Here is a 19,739-nt window from a genome sequence, read left to right as displayed (position 1 = left end):
AAAAAAAAAAAAAAAAAAACCACTCGCAGCCACGCCAGACTTGAGAAAAGCCAGCATAAAGCGTTTTTATTGCAATAATAAAACTCTGTACGTTCACGTGATGACTGTGGAGGAAGGGGGGGGGGGCAGTGGCGATTCTCTTACCAAAACTCACGACGTGGGGGAAAGGGGGCGGAGGGGGGGAGATGGGACCGCAGCAGAAGGGATGGTGCGTGGGGTAGAAGAGGCTGTTGCAAGCTGCGACGACCAGCATCAGATTTCAACAGGGAACGCTCTGGCATCTCCGCCGTGGCGGCTGGGGAGTGGCGGCGTGGAACGTCCCCTTGGAAAGTTAAAAATCTCCTGAAAAACCGGTAAAAAGTCCGCGGCCACCTCGGTGCGGGGGGGAGGAAGAGGCCAAGGCCCTACTGCGAGAGGGACCTGCCCTCCCCCCTGGACGGGAGCAAGGAGGGCGTGGGGCAGAGGGCCTTCTCCACTCCTGTGTCTACTCCTCTCAATTGCTTTGTATGGCTTTGCAGCAGCAAACTGGTTTTTAATACAATAGACCAGTGTCCCTCCAGCTGGGCCACTTGAAGATGGGTGGACTACGACTCCCAGAATTCCCCAGCCAGCACGTAGCCCACCCATCTTCAAGTGGCCCAGCTGGAGGGACACTGCAGTAGGTACTTCCAAAAACAAACACAGCAAAGCAGATTTGCCTTCCAGCAAGAATTTCCTATGAGAAGGTGAACCAATTAGACAGAAATGCTCAACCGCACACAACTCAAGTCTACGCCCAAAAAACCCAACAAGGGAAGGTTAAAGAACCCGACGAACCCCCTCCCCCCCAAAAAAAAAAGAGAGAGAGAGAGAGGAAGAATAGCTGAGGTTTATAGCACAGAGCTCAAAAACGTCGAAGAACGGAGGAGAAACAAGGAAGCGGAGCCGACGAGCGGCTCAGAACATTCGGATCGGGGCGGAGGGTTACACCGAGTGTAGCGGGTAGCCGGGGAAGCTGCATACAAATTCATGTGCATTCATCTTGAAGCAAAGATTTCCGGATTTCTCCATGTGCCGAACCTGTCAAGACGAAGGAGAACGCGCATCGGCGACCGCCCTGCGGAGGGCTGAGGAGGGGGGCGGCTATTTCATGAGGGCGCGGTGCCCCAGGGTTGCCAGGGCAGACACCCGAAGCAGCTGGCAAATGTTGGCCTCCCTTCTCTCCATTCTTGGTGGCTTGACAAAAGGCGCGTCTCGGTGCGTACACCTTGCTTTATTTAGCTGACAGGTCACGAAGCCAGAGCATTGTGCCCTCCCAAAGGGCCCTCTTCCCCCAACCAGGGCCCCCCAACGTCCCCCCTGGGGAACGCCAGCCGGGAGTCCTGCAAGATGGTCACTCACCCCAGAGCAGGGAAATGGGAGGACGGGGGCCTCTTTGTCATTCCAACTTCATGAGCTCCACATCAAAAATTAGGATGGCATTGGGTGGGATGATGCCAGGGTGCCCGGTAGCCCCGTAAGCATAATCTGGTGAGATTGTCATCTTGGCTCTCTGGCCGACGCTCATCTGACAAAGGAAGAGGGGCAGAGAGTTAGAGGGGGAGAAGCCAGTCTGGGCTCACGCTGATGCTGCAGGATCCAAGCACCAAGAGGGGGTGGCAATGCAGGGGGGATGAAAGAAACCCTGGACCCCAGCGGCCTCCTGTCTCCAGGCTGCAGCTGGATGGACAGCAAAGTCAGCTGCTTCTCCTGGCCCCCAACGGCAAGCCCAGGACGGTTGGAAGTGCCTGGAGATGAGTGACCCGTGTTGAACCCCTGAAGCCATTATGGATTCTTCTTCCACGGAGTCGCACCAGGAATCAAGGCCAAGAGGCAAAGCTCCACTGGGTTTCTAGTGGCCCCCCTCCATATAATCCTCCATGAAGCTGCAGACAAGATGCGAGAATCAAACCATCATGGCTCCTGCTCACAAGAGCGAGCCTGGGGGATGGGTCTCAGCCGTCAGACTTGCTACATAGGTTAGAGGGTGGTCTTCTCCAGGCTATCAGCTGGACCAGTCCACCAAGACCCTTTGAGGCTCCCCTCTTGCTGAGGGAGCTCAGGAGTTGGGACCAGCCCCCGACCCCATCAGCCCCGTGGTGGCCACAGGGATGGGGCTCTTCCCTCAAGGCCGGCACCTCCCAAACTGGCCCCACCATACCTGGGCGACCCCTTCTTCCCAGCCGCGGATGACCTCCTGCTTGCCCATCACGAACTTGAAAGGCTTGCCCCTGTCGCGGGAGGAGTCGAACTTTTTCCCGTCTTCCAGCATCCCTGCGGGAAGGAAAGGAAAGCCTTCATCCTTTGCCCAGCAAGGCAGAGCCGAGACGAGGGCCCAGGAGCCACCACCAGCCTCTCGGGAAGGGGAGCCGGTGGGAAACTCAGAGGCAGGTGAAGTCAGGGACTCTGGGTTTTGGCCCAGGACGTTCAGGCAGTAGAAAACCAGGGCCTGGGACACGAACGGAGGATGCCCACGCAAAAGGCATCCTTTCCGGTCGGAAGCCGACGTGAAGACAGCAGTTCCAGCATCCTTTCATCGAGCCCTTCCTAAAACACACCCTTTCAGCAAAAACTTCTAGCAGGGTTTCTCAGCCTTGGCCACTTGGGGATGGGTGGACTTCAACCCCCAGAATTCCCCAGCCAGCCAGGTTGAGAAACACTGATCTAGGAGCTCCAAAGCACCCCCTCCCCTTACTTCTCCCAACAACCATCCTGCGAGGTAGGCTGGGCTGGGGGGGAAGCAACTGGCTCCGCCCCTCCCCCCATGCACACTGATTCCACGGCTAAGTGGGGACCAAAGTTGGGTCTCCCCTGGGCCAGCCCACCCCCTGAACTGCCGCCTGAGCCTGGGTCTCCGTCCTTTGTAAACAGATCCCTCGACTATTGCCCCCGTTTACGCTCAAGTATTTTGCTAGCCCTTAACGTGACGGTTTTAGAAGCCGCATGCTTGGCAATTACAAAATCAGTCCTTTTAAACCTTTTCCCTGTTTTTTTTAAGATGGCAATATTCAGAGATGAAAAATCTGCAATAGAGGATGTGTCTATCAGCAATTTTCTATTAAAATAAAGCCTCCCTCAAATCAAACTCAACTCTTGGTAACTTGACGGACCTCATAATTCCGTTTTGTTTTTGATTTTTTTAACAATACAGAAGTCGTGGCTGTGATCTTTTTCTGATGTTTCAGTCTAGCCTCCAGCTCCCACACATTTCCTGGTGGTCTCCCCTCCACGCATTGACCAGAACTGACCCTGAAGAGCTAGATGCAGTCACCCGCTACTGCTCTGCAAAAGCTTCAGGCCTCCTGCAAACCCAGCCCCTCTTTGCAATCCATTGTTAGCAGCCTCTAAAAAACTGTAGCCACTTTAAGGAGGGAGCCGATGAGCTGTAAAGAAACTTTTAGGACAGGAACATCCTTTTTTCAGGCTGAATGAAAGGCGGAAGGCTAGCAGAGCACATCCACGAACACCAACTGGCAGTCAGGAGACACGATGGAAACTCCTGAATCTCACCACACAAGGACAGGCTCAACCGCAGTTTCAACCAAGAAACGGTGAGCATCCCAGACCAAGCCATATCCAAAAACAGCAGGGAATTCCTGGAAGTTCGGCATTCAGACAAATCAGCCATCAATAGACACACAGGGATAAACCACATTTACGCACCATTCAAGAGAGACAATAAAAAAAAGCTAAGAAGGAAACAAAAAGACCAGAACACATCCCCTCTGGCAGCCGACACCCAGACAAGCAGGGATTAACGCCAGACAAACAATCAAACAGACAAACCATGCCCCAATCAAGGAACCACCCAGGAGAAAATCACACCCCACCAACGCTGGCAGGCAAGCTGCTGTATATAATCCGGGGGGCAAACCCCACCCTCCCTCGCACTGATGATGTTCCCTAGTCGGGCAACGAAACGTCTGCCAGCCAACAGCCAAGCTCAGAGGGCACCAATGACTCCACAGTTCAACCCCGAGCTACAGACATTCTCTTCTATTGGAGCCTGAAAAAAGTCAGGACTGCTTTAATGCATAGCAAAGAGGTGCTGCAAGATCCCAATCCCTTGCTAGCATTTACTGCTTAAATCTTTGCCTTCTCTGCCTCAAGAAGCCACTGACTAAAATGCACTCCGTCTCATCTAGATGTCTGATTTGATTTCCTCTCATCAACTCGTCACCAGCAAAGTCCTCTCTCAAGACTGTTTCCTGCAATTTCCCTCACAACAGAAGAACGCCCGGGCTCTATTATTTCAATAATGATTGAGGAGATCTGCTCAGGATCCAGTCTCTCCGTTGCACTCAGCTGTCTGGTGTCGCAATTACAAATGCAGCTCTGCAAGCCGGTGGGCTGTTGTGGGGTCTCCTGATTCTAGCCTAAATTAATCTAAATTAATTCTTCCTATCGTCTTAGTTCTTGGAAACGCAGAACAAAGCGTAGGAAGAAGGGAAACTGCAACACAGGTGTTTTATTTCCCACGACGTATCTGCATGGTTTGGCCATGCAAGAGACCCCCTGGGCCACACACGTTTTCAACGGCAGCCCAGGACCCCAAACCAAAAGGAACGTGATTGCAAAGTAATTCTCAATTTTGTCTCCCTAACAGGACAGGAAGAAAATGTTAGCTTTTTCTGCTCCCTTTCAGAACAGTCTGTCAGTTACATGATCTTAGTAAGGGAGTACGTAAAGGTTTTAAGACTAAAGCACCAAGTTTACTATTTAGACCACAGAGAAGACAGGAAGTGTGTTCACCAAACCAGAATACCCACAAGTGAAGGGAAAAGAGACACAGAGGCACTAACGTTGTTTTTAATCCAGCATTAATATCAATTATCTAAAAGGCATTTGGTGAAGAGCTCAGGAAAGGTTCTACCTATACTGAACACAAAAGGAATCAAGAATTCAAGGCAACGGAAAATTTAAGCATTTCCAGAGGTGTCTTTTTGTAGCACAACCACGAAACACTCCAGTGGAGCCCTCCAAAATGCATACAATTTTCATCTGTGATACATTTGTGCTAAAAGGCCTCAATTTTCTGTTGTCCTGGGATAGAAATGCCAAAATTATTTGAAACATGGTTTTGATCAAACCCATGTGAGGGATTCTCTACAACTTCAGTGGTAGAAGCTGAATTCCTTCATTCTGCTCAGGTGGATCTTGATGGCTCCAAGTTATGCTGCTCCTCCTCTAAGTGGGACAGAGGAGCTAACATTTCCTGGCCCAGTGAGGGCTGCATCTACCTTAGCCACAAAGGCTGGGCCCGGCTGCAGAGTGATGGCGTCCAGCTGGACAGAACACGTTTCTGGGGAGAGCCCACTTATTTCTGATACCCGCCTGGCAGAAGTCATACTACTGGGAGCATCCCCTCTGAAGCTGCGCTGTAGAGCAGCCGTGCTGATTTCGGAAGCCATGGGCTGGATAGGCTGAAATGTGTAGATAGACCTCCTGTAAGCTAGCAAGACCAGGACATCTTTCTTCTGAAGGCAACCTACAATGACTCTCAGGGTTTCCATCTTGTATTTGATGCAGCAATGTGCTTTTGAGGTGCGCCAGGCGGCCACACCATTTCCCCCATGCTTGCCCACGCTGGGATTTTCTGCCCTTCCAGTTCTTCCTGGGGCGTTCGGCACTGTGTGTGATTCCACTCCATCATTGCCATGGATCAGTTCGGTGCCCCACGGCCTTCACCTGAAGTCTCTGGGCAACAGACACCCCAGCAGGGGTTATTATCTGGAGGAGCCAGTGCAGAAGTTGGAACAATGCTGAGCCCTTGGTGAAGGGGGCTATTGGGCGCACCGGTGCCCAGGCCCTGAAGGAGCAGGACCAAGCCCTCCAAGCACCTGTAGGGGGCACAGGGCAGGAAAACGAGTGTGTGCAAGGCAGCATGGATGAAGGAAGACCCCATTACTCTATCCTTTGCATGGTCACTGAGCTGAGGGGTCGCCCCCCCCCAAAGTAAATGATGGTGGGCAGGCGTGTTCACCAGAGCAAGGTTGGGTGAGAACTGCTAGAAGTCTTTTAGCCCTGCCTCTGGAGCAAGAGGGAGAGACATGCCCAATTCACCATCCTGAGTCTTCCCTGATGACTTGGCAGCTGACACACTGCTAGATTTAAGAGGCTATTCAGAAGCTCGAGTGTGTAAATCAGATTGTGTGTGAGAAACAGTCTGGCCTTATCTGCTCTCATTCATTCATTTCCTACTTTAACTGAGTGCTTGTATTTCTTCTCAGAGGGTACTCAAGGCTGCTAACATGTGTGTGTGTGTGTGTGTGTGTGTGTGTGTATCTCAATACCATTAAGATCCAGTTTGTTAGTTTCAAAAACACTATGTTCAGATTTTTTTTTCCTTGATGGCCTCAGGTTTTTTCTTAGGAACCCAGCTGCTATCATTTTTCACTGTAACTGGTTATTTTACCATACAGGTTTTTTTGTATTTTAACCCTTTTACCGTAAGACATGAATGTAAGCCTCTCAGAATCCTGATGGATTGGGGCACCACAGAAGCCCCGGTACATAAATAAATAAAATAAACCAACATCATTAACCCAACACAAAAGGGCTGGCTAGCTGGCTGGAGAGACAACCTTTCATGTTTTGCTGGAGGTGGAAAAATGGGGGTTAAATGAAACTCCATCACTATAACTTTATGTCACACCCCAAACATACCGTTTTCAGCCGAGGAGTGATAGGTGTTCTATGGCTTCTGTCTTGTCCCTGGTTCTCCTTGGAATTCTCATTCCACAGATGTTTTCCAGGGCAAAAAATCCCATCTGATAAAAAAAAGCGCTGGGACAGATCTCAACCAAGAAGCTGCTGGCCCCTAGCAATGTGTCCCGCTCACTTTTAAAGATGGTGGCACTTACTGGATCCTCTTTGAGTTACGACTAGAGCCCTGGTCACATACGATACCACTGCAATATTGGATGTTGTTTCCAACTGCATTCTGAATTATCCCTAACAGGCTATTTCCCAGGATTGCTCTCTACCCACAGCCTGAGTCGAAACAACAAGACTGAGCACAAAGTCAGGACGTGATCTGTTACTTCCCAGTTTTAAAGTTTAAAAGAGCCCCAACGGATGGCATTTCTACTTTGCGCACGACCAGTGCCAGAAAACATTTGTGTATTCTGCTTTCAGAAGACCAGCTCCTCGTTATGCATCTGTGATCTTGGATTGGTACCAGTCACTCCAACTTGGCAGCTGTAGATGCAGTGAACTCTCGTTGCAAATAGGATAATAAGATTTTAGTCGTTCTCAGAAAATTATATTCCCAGCTTTTGGCTGGTTGGTTTCGAAGAAAGCCAGCACAGATTCCCTCGTGGAATCGCATTAGCTTCAGTCTCTTCCGGTCCATGTGAAAGCCAGAAGTATGGGAACACAGAGGCCGCCATGCAGAACACATCAAGGCCAGTCCGTCCAATTTCCCATCATGCTTCCCCAGTAGCCCATCACACAGGGCACTGAAGGCCACTGGGAGGGGCCAGGCAGGATCGTCTGTTTTTTTCCTGGAATTTAATGCATCTCGCAAGGGGAGTTTGGTTTCTGCAGACGACCAAGCATACAGCGAGGCTGGCGATGCTGATCCTGTGTGTCTCCCACTTCAAAACGCTGGGAAAGCACTCGTTAACTCTTAAAAACCAGCCCAGCAGAAACTTCCATAAAGCAACTGAACCTTCCTCCAAGGAAGGACTCTGGGGAGAATTCCACAGAATGCAGTTCTTCTGGAGAAATATTTTTTTCTGACAGCAAGCGCGGAGGAGCACAGAAGATAACTTAACCCTGAACAACCCCTACGGATCGACCAATTCTTCCAAACTTTCCATCCCAATCAACTCCGCTCAGCAAAGGAGAGGAAGGAAGGTGAGGCTGTGGCAAACACATTTCTGTTTGCTGAGGTTGTACGTGTTATCACCATTCTTGGCCCAAACACAAGAGTGCAGATGCTGAGCAGACCACGCTCCATCAAGAGATTCTGCTGTTTTGGGGATGATGGATGCCCGTTGCTGGAAACCCTTCACCAGCTCTCAGGCAGAAGAAAAAACCCTGTCCTCTTGTACCTTTAGGGGAGAACAGCCAATTGTCTGAAACAAATGAACCACAAACCTTGCAGCCTTGATTTGGGGGGGGGGAAAGGTGGGCAGACGGGCATCAACAAGGGAAGAATTATAGGCATCCTTTCAGCCACGCAGGTTTCATTACAGTAGGAAAAAAAGAGGGCGCCCCAGGAGGGCTTGAAGAGGAGGAGGAAGGGGACACCATGTACGTCCTTCGAAAGGTGGCTGCGACCAAAAAGAGAAGCAAAGGAAATGCGTGTGGAAGCAGAAGGCCAAGAGGGGTCTTGGCAGAAAAAGCCACGAAGTTATAAAACACATCTTAAACACATCTATTATGTTCCAGGTTATTCTGAAAAAGGTAAGAAATTCAGCAATTCAGGCTGAAGGATAGGTACTTTAAGCTGGAAAAGGATGCTCTGAGCCTTGGATGTCTCATTTAATGATTCCACGAGGGATTTGCATGCCGGGTCTCCACTCAGGTTAACGAAGTGCTTGGTGGATTATCAGACCACGCATTTTTGCTCTAGAGAGAGAACGCAACACAATCTGGTGGTCCTTACATATCACCCACCCAGGAACATGGGCGTGAGAGAGGACTAAAACCAATCAAGGAAAGCTAAGAGTCCATGTTCTGCCAGGGCCTTTCAGAAGGCACTGAAAAACCTCTGATTCCGGTCTTGTTTCACCTCCCACCTTGCCAACAGGAATGGCCTTAAGCCAATTTTATTGTTTGGCTGGCTGATTTCTAGGCTCCCCTAGAAATAGGTCAACTAACCCAGAGCGTGACCTGCAAATTAGTGCATGTTTAATTTCTCCAGGAACAAAAGTAAGACTTTCTTATCAGGTTGCGGATTGATTTTATAAAGCCGGGGGTGGGGGGAACCGTGGGCTTCCTCTAGCTCAAAATGACGTACCTGCATAGCTGAGATCACCCACTTAAATACCTTAAATACCTGCAATCCTGTATGCATCTTCTTATCTCTCTTACAGCTGATGTCATTTCAACCCAGAAATCAGCAGATGTTTGAAGCCCACTGTGAAACACAGGCTGAATACAGAAAGGAGATCCATCCAAAAATCGTACTCTGCCGTAACTTCTGCAAAAGGCTGACATCATTCAAATATGGCTGTAAAAACCAACCCAGATCACCCACGAGGGTGTCAGCGGCAGTGAGCATCTCCTTTTCAGGCTGCCACTGTCTTAGGCAAAGCTTCTGACAGATCACCTGATGCACATTTCACTGTGCGCAAGCCCTGCTCAGGCCAGGATTACTTAAAACTCGCCGCTCGCCTTCCGCATCCAACACGGACGGAATTTCAGCCGTGGCCCCGGCTGTCAACTTGCCTTGCTCAACTCAGTGGCTGCCCGGCCAACTCTTCAAGAACCATCCAAAGGCACAAAAGGCCGGGTCGGCTGGCTGCAAAGCAAGATTCAAAACAGGACTCGTAACCTGGGCAACGGTCCTGGGCATGCAGGCTGGAAGCTGAATGAAAAATAGCTCCGTTTCAAGACGGGCGGGCAACTCCCATTCACTGGGTCTCTTGCCCTGCTTGGCAGGGTGCCCGCCAGGGTCTCTAAAGGCAGGGTGCAAATGGGAAAGGGCCGGGTCAGAAGTCCTGTGTGCCCAGGACGTCCAGAAGCCCACCTGTGCCCAAGTACAGGGCAGAGCAGAAGGGGTGCCCTAAAGAAGCTGCTTCTCCTTGAGGTGGTGGCTCCCGGCCACACGCACGAGACGCCACGGATCTATCGCCATACCCAGGCCGTTCTCTCCATGCAGGAAACGGAGCAGATGGAAAAACAAAGGGCAACGTGGGTAGTTTACTTTGGGCAGGTACGAACAGAACGTTCAGCATTTCCTGGAGGGCCAGCTTAGCAAACTGGGAGGGAAACACCACGCCAGGCAGGCTGGATGACTTGGCAATTGTGAACAGGATGGAAAATCTGCAAGCAGCGTGCAGAAGGGCAGATTCAGGGCGAGCTCTTGAACACGCCTCGCCTGATGCTAGCCTGCTCATAAACAAGGGTGAGCCTCCCCGCCAAGATCAAAACACAGAAAGACCGTTTGGCAACATGCCTTGCTCAGGACCCTGCGGGAGAGGGAAGCCACAGAGGAGGAGGTCTGGTGGTCTTCAGAGGTAGCCCCACACGGGCAGGAGATGACAAGGGTCTGAGCTAGCTTCTTTGGGGCCCTCTGTTCTAGGGACCGCCACAATTAGCTACAGCTGGGCGAAAGGCCTCCTGGAGATGGCCTCCTCATGCTTCTCCAGCAGGAGTCACAAGTCCACAGGCACTGCCAAACTGCGGGCCTGCTCTGCACCGGGGAGCGCAACCCCCCATGAAGACCCAGAGTTGGTACAATCCCAGAATCAGTAGGCTTCTGAAGCCAGTCCACCTTGCATGGGGAATCCGAGCCTGTTTTATCTTGTCCGGACCTTGAAACCCTCCAGAGGTGAGGTCTGGACCTCTCCCATTTGACCTGGGTAGAGATATTCAGCTGGAGGTCATCAGCATACAGACCAGCGTTTCCCAACCGTGTCAAGTTTAAGATAGGTGGACTTCAACTCCCAGAATTCCCCAGCCAGCTGTGCTGGCTGGGGGATTCTGGGAGTTGAAGTCCACCTATCTTAAACTTGACACGGTTGGGAAACGCTGGTATAGATATGCTTCACCCAAAGCCTATGGCAATGTTCCGTGCCAGGGCCCTGTGGCACACAACTGCCAATCCACCCTTACTGGTTATGGCTGGAAAAGTACCCCAGATCCAACCAGATCAGCCTCCTCCATTTCACCCATCGGTTTGTCATAAACAAGGTGAGACTTGCTACGGGCAGGCCTGGTGCCCAAAAGCAGCTCAGGAATAGCAGAGGAGGATCCGGGCATCAAAATACAGGGGGGACTCCCTGCCTCTAGACCCACAGATCTAAGGGGAGGATTGGGACAAACCCTGGCCCAGATCCGGCTGAACCACCTGCCTGTTGAAGGGACTGAGCGCAGACTTTATGCTGGCTCCGTGTCCTTCTCCCTAAGCAGCACTCAATTGTTTCATGAATTTAGACATCATGCAGAATCAAAGAATGATAAGCCATATTACCTTCTTTCCTGAAAAAAGGCAGAAATCTCACTCTTGTCCTACATTTGGCAATCATTACATCTCTTCCAGCTCATGATCCACAAAACAGCCAAAAACATCTGAACTTGGCCTGTGTCTATTTTTTTCCCCAGAGTGCTTCTTCAAGACTTCCTTCCTCAAAATACTTTTACCTGCCCAGTATTTTCTACAGGGAAGACCCCAAAAATAATAATAATAATAATAATAATAATCCTACCCCAGAAAGAAATCCATCCGCTCTACAAGCTTTTTGAATATTGTCATCCAAATGTTGCCCTGCCTTGACCTTCTCACAACTGATGCTTCTATCCCACCCCAATCTGTCAGATTCTGGGCAGCAAAGAGGAAATTCAACCGCAAATATCAAAACAAATAATTATAATAATACATTAACTTAACAAGATAATCCACCAGTTCCTTCGATGGATGCCCATAACTCAAACCAAACAGGAGAGAGTCTACCAGCTGGTGAAATGCAAAGAGGACAAAGCTGTATGCCCCTCCAGGGAACGGGGCTGTGATTTTCGTTACTCATATGTGCTTGAATATGCTTTGTCCCAGAATGGTGGGTTATAAGTGCTAGGAAAGACCATCAGAAATCAAGCCAAGCCCAACGCTTAGGTCTACAAATGCCAGAATTTATTTCTGGGGAAGGGTGGAACAGAAGATGATGTGGTCAAGCTTTAAAGAGCGACGCTTCCAGATACATTATGAGGAAGGATGGATAAAAACCTAATCAGCCTTCTCAGGATGACTCCGGAAACGCAGTTAATGCTTTACCACACAAAGCTGCTTTTAAGGGCTTGGGAGAGGAGCGACTTGCTCACTGTGCCTGGAGGCTTTTTCTCCTGAAAAACACCCCCAAAGCCTGAATCGCTGCTGTTAATCAACATTCTGCTTACAACTCTCTCTGACAAAGCGGCGTAATGGCTATGCCAGCAGTCCCAGAAGCAAGAGAAGAATTAGTCAGCCGGCTTGTAATCCAAATCTTGTGGGAAGAGGGCGACTCACCCGTGCACCCTGCAGCGCCCACGCTGGCACCAGAGAATCCCACTCACAACTGGGCGGGGAGCAGAGGGAATGCTCAGAACCTCGCTTAGAACTCGCACACGCACCACCCTTGCAAACGAAATGAAAAGAAGAAGGATCCCAAATACCAGTAAACAAATTTAATCAAGGCAAGCCGGACTGACGCGGGAGCGTTAGCCAATGTGCAGCGGCCCGAGCAGCGGCCCCTCTGCAACCTGACGTGGTCTTATCTTTAATTCCGTCAACGGGCTACAGCAGAGGTGCAGCCAGGATCACGGGCCTGGGTGTGGGATGCAGAAGGGCCTCCCTCTGTCCTGCACCATCCCATGCTGTCTGTTAGGCTGCAAGCTGGCAACCCCAGGTCACAAGCAAAATGATTCAGCTAGCCTTTTCCGATGTGGGGGGCAGGCCTGTGGCTTGGGGGCTGGCGGTCTGAAACCCAACACAGCGAAGTGAGGAAGACTTGGGGGAGCACACTCAGTCAAGACTAGCAGTTTGCTTTGAAGGAGCCCAGGGAGAAAGAATGTCCTGCTACAGAAATAGATAAAAATTTAGAATTATTGATAATGTGAAAATGACACATCGTTTTAGACCAAGGGGAGGAAATCCAGGGCCAACGCTACTACAGGTACTCCTCACTTAATAACCATTCATTTAGTGAAGGTTCAGACTTACAACGGTGCTGGAAAAAACTGACTTACAACCAATTCTCACACTTATGACCGTTGCAGCATCCCCGCAGTCACATGATCATGATTTGGGTGCTTGGCAACCGGTTCACATTTATGTCTGCCGCAGCATCCCATGGTCACACGATTGCCATTTTCTATCTTCCTGGCTGGCTTCTGGCAAGCAAAATCAATGGGGAACCGCGTGGTTTGCTTAACAACCATGTGGTTCGCTTAATGCCCAGGGTGATGCACTTAACAACTGCCGCAAAAAAGTCATAAAATCAGATCAGATTTGCTTAATGACCACTTTGCTTAGCAACTGAAATTCTGGTCCCAATTGTGGTTGTTAAGTGAAGACTAACTACTGGTAGGAAGGAGTACCAAAGAGAGGTAGGCTGGGAGGATGGGCAATGTAATCCAACACACTTTAGGACAGATGATTGCAGGAGCACTGGATAAACGATCACCAAAACCGGCCGTGCAAAACATCACCCACGTTAGTGGACTTCAGGCCGAAACTAAGGTTAGGAACTAAGAATGCAGTGGGAAGAATGACAAGGGAGAGGCACGAAGCAGGCAGCCCCATCTGGAAGCTGAGGACAGATGGGAAGTTGGGGGTGTTTATAAAGGAAGCTGCCTTGCTGGTGGTGAGCTGCCATTAAAAGACTTAATCTTCTGCCGAAGGGAGGGGGAAAAGCGAAGAAAAAGGCAGTTTGTTCAGGGCATGGACAGCTGATGAAGAGAAAAGCAGGGGGGAAGAGGTGTTTTCATCCACGTTAGGCTCCCATCCTGGGTTGGGCATATTCAGATTGCTCGTGTTAAAGTCGAATCTGTGAATGCTTAAACGTGCAGCTCGCCGAGGGCTCGGTCTTCAAATACTATGCTGGCCAAGTCAGATTACTTCCACAACAAGCGCTCCCTGGGGTTTCTTATCATGCCCAAGGGGAAGAGATTCCGTGGCTGTAGCAGGAGTGGCAGCCCCCACCCCCACCAAGAGTTCCAGGACTCCACCAGCAAGAAAAGAGGGTGCCGCAGGGGTTGGCAAGGAGAGGGCTGCAAAGTCCAAGGATGTCATGTTTTTGAACTAGAAAGGGGAGTGATTAAGACAGAAAACGCCACAATGAAAAGGAGGGGACGTTACGGGGGCACAGGGGAAGCAGGTTATTTGTCGGAGGGCATCTGCTGGCCCCACCAAGCCGGGGTGGGCACGCTCCACGGCCCTTCCCTTAAATGCTGCCATCTGGCAGGACCTAGGCGGCCTGGCTTTGCCATCGCAGCCCCTGCCCTGGGGAACACCCTTCCCCCGGGGACCCGGCGGGCCCCCACCCTTTTGGCCTTCCAGAAAGCCATAAAGGGCTGGTGTCGTCCCCGCCACCCCCGCTGGTGCTGGGGTCGGGCGAGGGGGTGGCCTGCAGATGGTTCTGCCGGAGGCTTCCAAGGAGGGTGGCTGAGGTGCCGAGTTCTGGGTTTCAGAGTTTCCTGTTGCTGCGAGCCGCCTAGAGTCGCGTTCTTAAGAAGGGCAGTCGTACAAATCCCTTAAGCAAATAAAAGTAAGTGGACGTCAAGGGGACCGAAGAGGAAGGACTGGGAAAAGTATCAGTGGGAGAGCTGCAAAGGAAAAAAGGGGGGTCTGCTCTTGTCCCCCAAAGGCGCAGAGCAGCACCAGGAGCCCTGCTTAGGCACCAGGAGCGAAGCAGGTCCAGGACCTTAAAATACAGAAATAACTCATGTCTCAACAGGGGCATTTTATCGCCCCAAACAAAAAGGTTCTGAGCGTTTCATGCTTTGGAAGGGGGCCTCCTCCCTGCCTGTTCCCTCCCCCTTAGAAAGGCCCGGGACATTATCCCCTTTCGTCCGTGACGCCACTCACTAATTCGACCGAGCCAACCCTTCAAGGCAATGCTCTTGCCCAACAGAAAACCCCTGAGCCAGGGAAAGACGGCCAATAAAGCCAACGGGGCAAAGGTCGCTGACCGGAGGCAAGCAGGGCTTGTTGCAAAGCGGGGGCATCGTTCAACACGAAAGGCAAGCAAGGAGGTCCGAAAGATACTGCCTGCAAAAGATGCCTGCCCAACCGCCTTCCGAGGCTGACCAGCGCCCCACTCTTGATCCTCTGCCAGCTCCCCCCTTTTGTTCTTCCTGTCAGTCCAGAAGCAGCCTGTTCATTTCCTTTCCCCACCCAATGGCAGCAGGGAAGGAAAAAGGAGCAGATGGAGAGCCGGCGGGGTGGTGGGAGGGAGGGAGGCGGAAAAAGAAAAGAGGGGCCGGGAAGAGCTGGGAGCGCAGCGAAGATGGCTCCACCACTCTGGAGGGCAACCGAGCATGTCTCAGGGCAAAGGGAACGGTGGCACAGTGCCACCACCCTTGCGGGAAGAATCAGATGCATTTCCCATTCATGAACATGCAAGGGGTGCTGAAGCCCAAGCACCGAATGGGGGCAATTCAGTGCAGAAGCCAAAAAACCACACACACAGTCCAGGCAGCATCATGGATCCCAGTTATAATACACGGGGGAGGAAGAGCCAAAATTATTCTCTTTGGCCTCTTCCTAATGGTTTCTTTCCTCTATGGCATCCTTCTTGAATCTGGCATTCCCACAGAACTTGGGATGTGGGGCAGACTGGGCCAGGCTGTGACTTTCCACAACCTGATGCCCTCCAGGGATAATCTGATCACCTTTAGACAACCTGGCCTGGACTATCCCCAGGTTCTTCCTTCTGGACTTGCTTCTCGCCTCCAAAAACTCTTTCCCTCTGTAAATTGCAAGTCCCGCTGAGCTGTGCCTGCCGTTCACTGCTGTTCTCCTCTTTCAGGTGGTTTCCAGCTAGGTTCTGGTAGGTGGACAGCCAACAAGACACAGCTGGCTTTCTCGACTCTGCTGCAGCCTGCCCTAATGGTTCTAACTTCAACCGCTGTCACAAAATTAAGCATTGTGTGATCTGTTGCGTAAGATTAAAAAAGTACCAAGGGAAAAAGTCTTGGCAACTCTCTACTGAGGATAGGCCATCCCACCTGGCTTTTTTTGAACAGGGAAGAAGCAGAGCACCATCTACACATCCCTCTTTTGCAGTGTCTTTCACGTATTTGAGCCTGGCTGATGTTTCCCAACTCTCCCGCCCAGAAAGAAGAGAGTCTTGATAGTGGAAGAAGTGTATTCTCTTTGCACGGAAGTTCAAAACCTACGCTCTTGGTGCATGGCCGGGGCACACTGGAGCACCAGCCTCAACAAGATCGGAAGCCCAAGACTCTGCACCCAACCTTCAGATCAGAACCATTCAGACAGTGGCATCTGTGAGGCTCATTCTGAGATTCCATCCACAGCCGGAATCTCCACAGTCAACCCATGACGTTGTGAAGGTCCACCATAAAAAATATAAGAAAACCCAAAGAGAATGTCACAGCTGCAATCTAGGTCTTGGAATTTCGTGCCATCCAAAAATCTGCCCACTTCTGACCCTAGTATCTTCCGTACATTTTAGAAAGTTGCATATATGCTGATTCTATGCTGCATGCATGCTTAACCTTAACCTTCTACGGTTAAGAAGTTATCAACAGCCCTAGAAATTAAAACATGGGAAGGGTGGTCTTCTGGATGCCACCTTCATCTCTACCCTCTCCTGGTGATGAAGCCAAGTCTAGGAAGAACTCTTCACTAGCTACACTGACTGTCAGTCCCACCCAGCGACAGTCAGGCTTGAAAGCAACCAAGTGAAACTGCCCATCAAAGAAAGCAACACGGATAATGTGCTTTCCAGCGCATTCAAAGCCACCATGAAACTCAGACCATCACAAGAAAGAAAAGAGGCTCACAAACAAGGCAATGGAAAAGTTACTCTTCTATTGTTTATTTTACTGATAAAGAGCTCCACGGAATGAAGTCTAGATAACTAGTTTTCTTTATCAGGAAGATGAGCTTCCTAATCAGCTCAATTTCAGGGTTTCTCTCACCAAGGTGTCCCTTTTAGCCAACATTAAGGATCAAAATAGGAAGCAGACAGAGATCCTTTGCAAGAATCCTTTCCATCCTGTTGGATAACTTCCGTCCCATCTCCAATCTTCCCTTTTTGGGGAAGGACTGCCATTTCCCAGTTACATCTACCTGACCCACCAGATCAGGGAGGCAAGGTATGTTATGGGTTCCCCCCATTAAGGAGGTCCATCTAGTGGGACCGAGAAGCAGGGCCTTCTCCGGGGTGGCTCCCTCCCTGTGGAGCATCCTCCCCGCAGAATAAGATTGGCCCCCACTTTAACACTCTTCCAAAAGGCCCTGGAGACGCGGTTCTGCCAGCGGGCCTGGGGACCCCAGGTTGACGCGCAGCCCATCAACCGGCTTGTGTGAATGTACTGTTGCCGCCAGGGGAGTGGAGGTGCAGTGGGTTTTGTATTGGGGGCTTTATTTCTGTAAGCCGCCCGGAGTCACCATGAGCGAGTTGGTGGCCCTATAAATCTTTAATAAATAAATAAGAATAAAAATAAATATGAGCAAGACTAAAGACCACTTCAGAATCTTGCATATAAACGAAGCCTGTATTGCCGGAACAACCATTTTCAAGGCTGACTTTTCCACACATTCCCCGTATAGCACAAATGGATCACTGGAGTACAGATGAGCTATTATAACAAGTAGATGCATATGAATAGAGAGAACATGTACTGGAACAGTGCTGAAAAAAAACTTGCACAATGAATTACTGAGCAAGATGAACTGACAGTAAGGCAGCAGCAGACCATGCTGCATTTCGCAGTAAAAAGAAAGTGCCGAAAAAAGGGTGCCGAAGCAGGGGGAAAAATGCAACAACCCCGTCTTTGCTACTGCTAACTGAGAAAGTCAAGATTTTTCTCAGCCATATGTTCAAGCCGCTCTTAAAAGAACAGTAGTTTCCAGGAATTTGGGGTTCTTTCCTCTGCTCTGATGGCACATTCCAACACCCCCGAGAGCACTGAAAAGCAAGGCTGCCAAGGGAAAAAAAAACTGGAGCCTGAATTATTAAGCTTCTGACACAACACAGAACATGGCACAAGGAAGCAGCGTAGGATGGAAAGCACCACTAAGAGAGCCACAGGGAAGGGGGAACCAGTGCACGGTGCCAACCTGCATGGTGCCAACCGCACCTCAGGAACTAAGGCGTGCGGCAGGAGGGAAAAATTCGTAATTAAGGGAGGAGGACCAAGGATTGCTTCTCAGGGAGGGGAGCAGGTGGGGGTCGGAAGGAACGGCAGGGCAGGGGGCACCCCGTGCCCACCTCTGGGAGGGGGGAGCGGCGTGCCAGGGAGGGCTGTCACCCTGGAGGTGGCTCCAAGTCCAGCAGGGCCACACTGGGCTGAAGGGACCTGACAGGTGCCAGGAGTGGGGGAGGAGCCACTTCAGAGACTTGCGGGGGACCCCGCGCCACCCTGCTGCCCGCCGGAACCCGGGCTGGGGATGACGGGGGGGCACCACCAGCTTCGAGGCGCCGGGAGGGGGAGGGGGCGCGAGGCAGGGCAGGCCCCTTGGGGAAGGCACGGGGGGGCGCCCTGCGACGCTCCCTCCCCTCCCCGTCCGGAGGAGACCCCCGGGGAGACCCCTCCCCCTGCTCCCCCATTTCCCCGCGACTCACCCGTGTAGTGCACCACGCAGGTCTGCCCGCGCTTCGGGAAGGTCCGCCCTGCAGGGGGGGAAGAAGGGGGGGTCAGGGGGGAGAAGCCGGGGAGGGGGGCGCGCGGAGCCCGACGCCCGCCCGCCCGGCCGCTGGGGCTTCGGGGCGCGGGCCCCCCCGCTCACCGTCCCCGGGGGCGATGGTCTCCAAGCGGACGCCCATCTCGCGTCCCGGCGGCGCTGCCCGTCGAAATCCGCACCGCGAGGACGAGGCGAGGCGAGGCCGGCGAGGAGCGGCGGCGGCGGGGCGGGGCCGCGCCTGCGCAAACGCCGCCCGCCCCGCCCCCGCGGCCCAGCAGGCCCTGCGCGCGGCGCGGGGGCGGAGCCCCTGAAGGCGCTGCAGGCGCCATTTTGGCCGCCTCAGAGACTGTTGTCTCTGCTGGCCTCTCCAGGGGGGCGGAGGGGGCAGGAAATCCTGGTCCCGTCGTCCCCAGGCAGCGGGAGGGCCTTATAATCCGGCTAGAGGCGGGGCGGTGCCCGTGCAGCCTCGCTAAACCGCGGCAGAAGCGGAACCGATAGCCTCGAAGCGCCCCCTCTCGGAGCCGTTTCGCGGGTCCCTGGCTGCAGTGCCCTGGGCGGCCGCTGGGTGGCGCCCGAGGAGGAGGAGAAGGCAGAAAGCGCCACCTCGTGCCCGGGCGGTTTTGTCAACTGGGGCTACTGCAGAGTTGCAAGATTGATTGATTGATTATTAAATTTGTACACCACCATCTCACTATAAGAGTGGCTGGGGGGGGCAGGAGGTCCCACCCCGCCCAGCAGGAAAACCAGTGAAACCAGCAGGAGTCCAGCCTCCTTCCAGTACAGCCACGTGCCCCTGATGGTGAGGACAGCCGGGCTTTGGGCTTCCCAGTGGTTTTTCCAGGGGCACCCTGGCTGCCTCCTTGCTGAGAACCAGCCAGGCAAGGTGGAGCAAGTAGTGTAGGATGGATGGACCCAACATAGATCCCTGGAAGGTCAGAGCAGGAGAAAAGGAAGTACAGCGTTGGGGGATGGGCGGCAGTGAAATTTGATAAATAAATAAATATAAAGTATCATTTTCCTCCTCTTCTGAGACCCAGGGAGATGCAACTATAGGCTAACTTGATTTAAAAAAAAAAACCAGCCTGGTTAATACTTGGATGGAGGCCAAGAGGAAGCATTAGCTAGACTGGGCAGTGCAAGAACCCAGAAGCGGTGATGGCCGTTGCTGCATTGCTGCCCAGAAAACTGTGGTTCGTGAAAA

The 19,739-nt window shown here is 51.9% G+C and overlaps 1 protein-coding gene across 3 annotated transcripts; it reads right to left on the bottom strand.

The window, feature by feature from the left end:
- Positions 1–40: 40 nt before the first annotated feature.
- FKBP1A (FKBP prolyl isomerase 1A) lies at positions 41–18,785 on the bottom strand. Of its 3 annotated transcripts, XM_063296821.1 has the most exons (5): positions 18,644–18,785; positions 18,480–18,527; positions 2,180–2,292; positions 1,381–1,546; positions 41–1,059 (listed from the first exon to the last, which is right to left on the bottom strand). In XM_063296821.1, exons 1-4 carry the CDS (start codon positions 18,678–18,680, stop codon positions 1,418–1,420), a joined length of 327 nt encoding a protein of 108 aa, XP_063152891.1. In that variant the 5' UTR covers positions 18,681–18,785; the 3' UTR covers positions 41–1,059; positions 1,381–1,417. The 3 variants fall into 3 exon arrangements, with proteins under 3 accessions (XP_063152891.1, XP_063152892.1, XP_063152893.1); XM_063296822.1 differs by lacking the exon at positions 18,480–18,527 and having other exon boundaries at positions 18,644–18,756; XM_063296823.1 differs by lacking the exons at positions 18,480–18,527; positions 18,644–18,785 and adding an exon at positions 7,972–7,996.
- Between the last annotated feature and the right edge of the window lie 954 nt (positions 18,786–19,739).

The sequence above is a fragment of the Candoia aspera genome, chromosome 3 (genome assembly GCF_035149785.1).
Source record: "Candoia aspera isolate rCanAsp1 chromosome 3, rCanAsp1.hap2, whole genome shotgun sequence".
Lineage (NCBI taxonomy): Eukaryota > Metazoa > Chordata > Lepidosauria > Squamata > Boidae > Candoia > Candoia aspera.
This window is presented reverse-complemented; position numbering and strand designations above follow the sequence as displayed.

Bases quoted from the DNA above. Each gene is read 5' to 3' on its own strand.
- FKBP1A (XM_063296821.1), bottom strand. From the start codon at position 18,680: ATGGGCGTCCGCTTGGAGACCATCGCCCCCGGGGACG. The intron at 18,528-18,643 runs GTGAGCGGGGGG...CCCCCCCTGCAG, and splicing joins GACCATCGCCCCCGGGGACG to GGCGGACCTTCCCGAAGCGC. The intron at 1,547-2,179 runs GTATGGTGGGGC...TTCCTTTGTCAG, and splicing joins GGGAAGAAGGGGTCGCCCAG to ATGAGCGTCGGCCAGAGAGC.